The sequence below is a fragment of the Habropoda laboriosa genome, unplaced genomic scaffold, assembly GCF_001263275.1.
Source record: "Habropoda laboriosa isolate 0110345459 unplaced genomic scaffold, ASM126327v1 scaffold1329, whole genome shotgun sequence".
Taxonomy (NCBI): domain Eukaryota; kingdom Metazoa; phylum Arthropoda; class Insecta; order Hymenoptera; family Apidae; genus Habropoda; species Habropoda laboriosa.
The window spans coordinates 747869-750814 of record NW_017101431.1 but is presented as its reverse complement, the minus strand read 5'-3'; the positions used below and the strand labels follow the sequence as shown (position 1 = coordinate 750814).

Sequence of the window (2946 nt, the reverse complement as noted above, 5' to 3'; positions counted from 1 at the left end):
TAGAAAACATTTTTTGTTATTAAATATTTACAATCCTTAAATGTCTAAGAATAATTATTTTTCTGCTATAGTCATCACAGACTGCATTTCAAGAGCAGCACATTAATGGACCAGAATTAGGAGATGATGAGCTATTTTCTGCACTAAATGATGATATGCCAGAAGGCATGGAAGGTATGGGAGACTTCAACGATATCTTCAATGTATGGCCAGAGCCTGGTGCTGGTGGAGGACAAAGTCCTGGTGGCAGTCCACATCGTCCTGAAGGATCCCCACTGGGTGGAGATGGTGGTGGCTCAGGTTTAGGCAATCATGATGGTCCTGGTAGTCCATTTCCATGTAGCAACACACCAAGAGTAAGTTAAAATTAAATAATAAGTTTTAAAATACTTTATAAATTTCAATTGGCTACATCATTAAATAATAATGCTCTGCTTCTAACTACTTGATGGTAATAGCACATAATGTGTAATTAAATTAAAGTGATATTGTTGTAAATATTTGTACATAATATTTAAGCACGTGAGATCTATACTATTATTTTTAATAATTCAAAGTAACAATAAAATTAAGTCAATAGAAAGGAACTTATGTTAAAAACTTAGCTTTATATGATGTATTTTGTGAAGTTCCTCAATACATAATTCTACAATGTTCTATACCCTATTAAATGTATTTCATAACTATCAGAAAATAAGTATAATGGTTATATTATAAAGTGAATATAAGAATATCGATTGACATCAATAAGATAAAAGTAGTATTTTTTAATTAACGTTTAAATCTTATAAATTAGAATTTTATATTAGAATCAAACATTGGAAATATTGAAATGTAGATTATAATTGAAATTAAGTTAAATACAATTGATTTGAAAATCCAGATTATTATTGCAATGATCATAAAATTTAGAGCAACAATTGTAGTGTAAAATTTTTAATTACTAGGTAGCAGTTGCTGAACAGACAGAAGAAGTTGGTACACTGTTGCAGCAACCACTTGCTCTTGGTTATTTAGTATCTACTGCACCAACAGGACGAATGCCACCTTGGTTTTGGTCAGCTTGCCCTCATCTTGAGGGTATTTGCCCAGTGTTCTTGAAGAATGCCTTACATTTGCATAGTCCAGCAATACAGCAGAATAGTGATGATCTATTACAACAACAAAGTGCACTCACTGCTCATCCATTAGACTCGCAGTATACCACAGATGTGCTCAGGTTTATATTATTGCTTTAATTAACTTCATGTATTTTTTAATTATTATAATTTTTAATGTAATTCGTTTAAAAATCTGGAGTTCAATTTTTTTTTATTCATATTACTGCTATGTTTAGTACTAGCAATGGCAATCTGTGTCATATTTATGAATACTTGAAATTCTTGCTTTGTTGATTTACAACATTAGATAATATATTTATCAATTATTATTATTAATATATTTCAGATATGTGCTGGAGGGATACAATGCATTGTCGTGGCTCGCAGTGGATGCCAATACGAAGGATCGGTTATCCTGCTTGCCAGTACACGTACAAGCGCTCATGCAACTCTACCATGCAGCGGCAGCTCTCGTCTGACCCACACCCTCTCCCTTCGTAGTGCAGTATGTGCACCTCTTTCATGCACTCCTTTACCATACCGTCACTTGGGGCTTTACGAGAGCAACTGGTTTCCTACATCCGTCTTCAAATGTATGTTAGAGACTTTGAGATTCCCTGACTAACTCGGGGAAAACGATCTTTCGACTAGTAGTCGATGAACCTTAAATGCGAAATACCGAGACTTTTTTCCTTACTCGGTTTTTTTTAAATTAATACAATATAGTGAAACAAGTTAAGCCGCGAACGTAGCGTAAACTTGATGATTAGCGAACAAAGTAATTCTTTTTAACGTTTTTCTATTCGTGTAATTCGGCAGGTGAAAAAGAAACATTAATAGATTATACTTTGTGTTTTACCAAAAGTTGCAACAAACAAAAAAAGACAACACAAAATACTATTATTAACGACCACATATTGCCGCATACCAAATGGAGTCTGATGAATGGAAGATAGAATTGCATGTGAGAGGTTGACAGAACGAATGAACATGTGAGAGAACGAAAGAGGAGTAAAAGGAAGAACGTGAGAGAGGAAAGAAGGGAGAACGAGAGAATGCGTGTATAAACAAAAGAAAAGGGGAAACAAAAGAGAGTGCGTTAAAAAAAAGATAACTTGCAATTGCCTCTCTGTCAGTAGATAGTTCAATTACAAATCAGAATCTCTAGAAAATTATGTAACCAAAACGTTTTTAATTGTAAATTGAATTTTGTACAAAGCTTTTATTATTAATAACGACGAAGTAATATAAATAATATTACGTTGTTTTTTAATTTTATATAGATGATATAAATGAAAAAAAGAAGAACGGAGGGAGGCGATGCTTCTTTTTTACAAGTAAAATGCCCTCGCGCGGCACTGGGTCACTGTTATCATGTTTCCTGGACCCGTTAGCGCAATTTTTCGATGCTGTTTGACAAATTTTATTCAAATTAGGTGACCTCTATATATTATACATACATTAATAGTGTAAAATATTGTTTTTAAATAATTTATGAAGTGAGAGACATCGCCGAGATATTAGATAATTGAGAATGAGCGAAGAAAGCGAGAGAGAGAGTAAAAGAGAATGAGAGAAGAGCACAGAGAGGTTTGTTCCCTGCAACTTAGGAAAAAATGATTTAACATAAAAACAAATGAGCAAGCGAACGAAATGAAAAAATAAAAAGACAAGAGAAAAGAATACAGGGCGCGTCTGAATGAAAGCCGATGGTGGCCAATTGCGTCAGTCGCATAGTACAAATATGACTTGTACATAGCAACCCCTAATCCTCTCCCCTTATAAAGTTAATTGGTTAATTTACTCACACACCACACTCACATTGTATCTATAGTATTTATTATCT

At 33.6% G+C, this 2946-nt stretch overlaps 1 protein-coding gene across 1 annotated transcript in view; it reads left to right on the top strand.

Moving 5' to 3' along the window:
* The window catches only part of LOC108578175 (mediator of RNA polymerase II transcription subunit 13), a 33723-nt gene extending 31534 nt beyond the window's left edge, over window positions 1-2189 (top strand). The window contains 3 exon segments of the mRNA XM_017941456.1: window positions 72-356; window positions 948-1219; window positions 1447-2189. Coding sequence (XP_017796945.1) covers window positions 72-356; window positions 948-1219; window positions 1447-1579 — 690 coding nt within the window. The 3' untranslated portion in view covers window positions 1580-2189.
* Window positions 2190-2946: the final 757 nt, after the last annotated feature.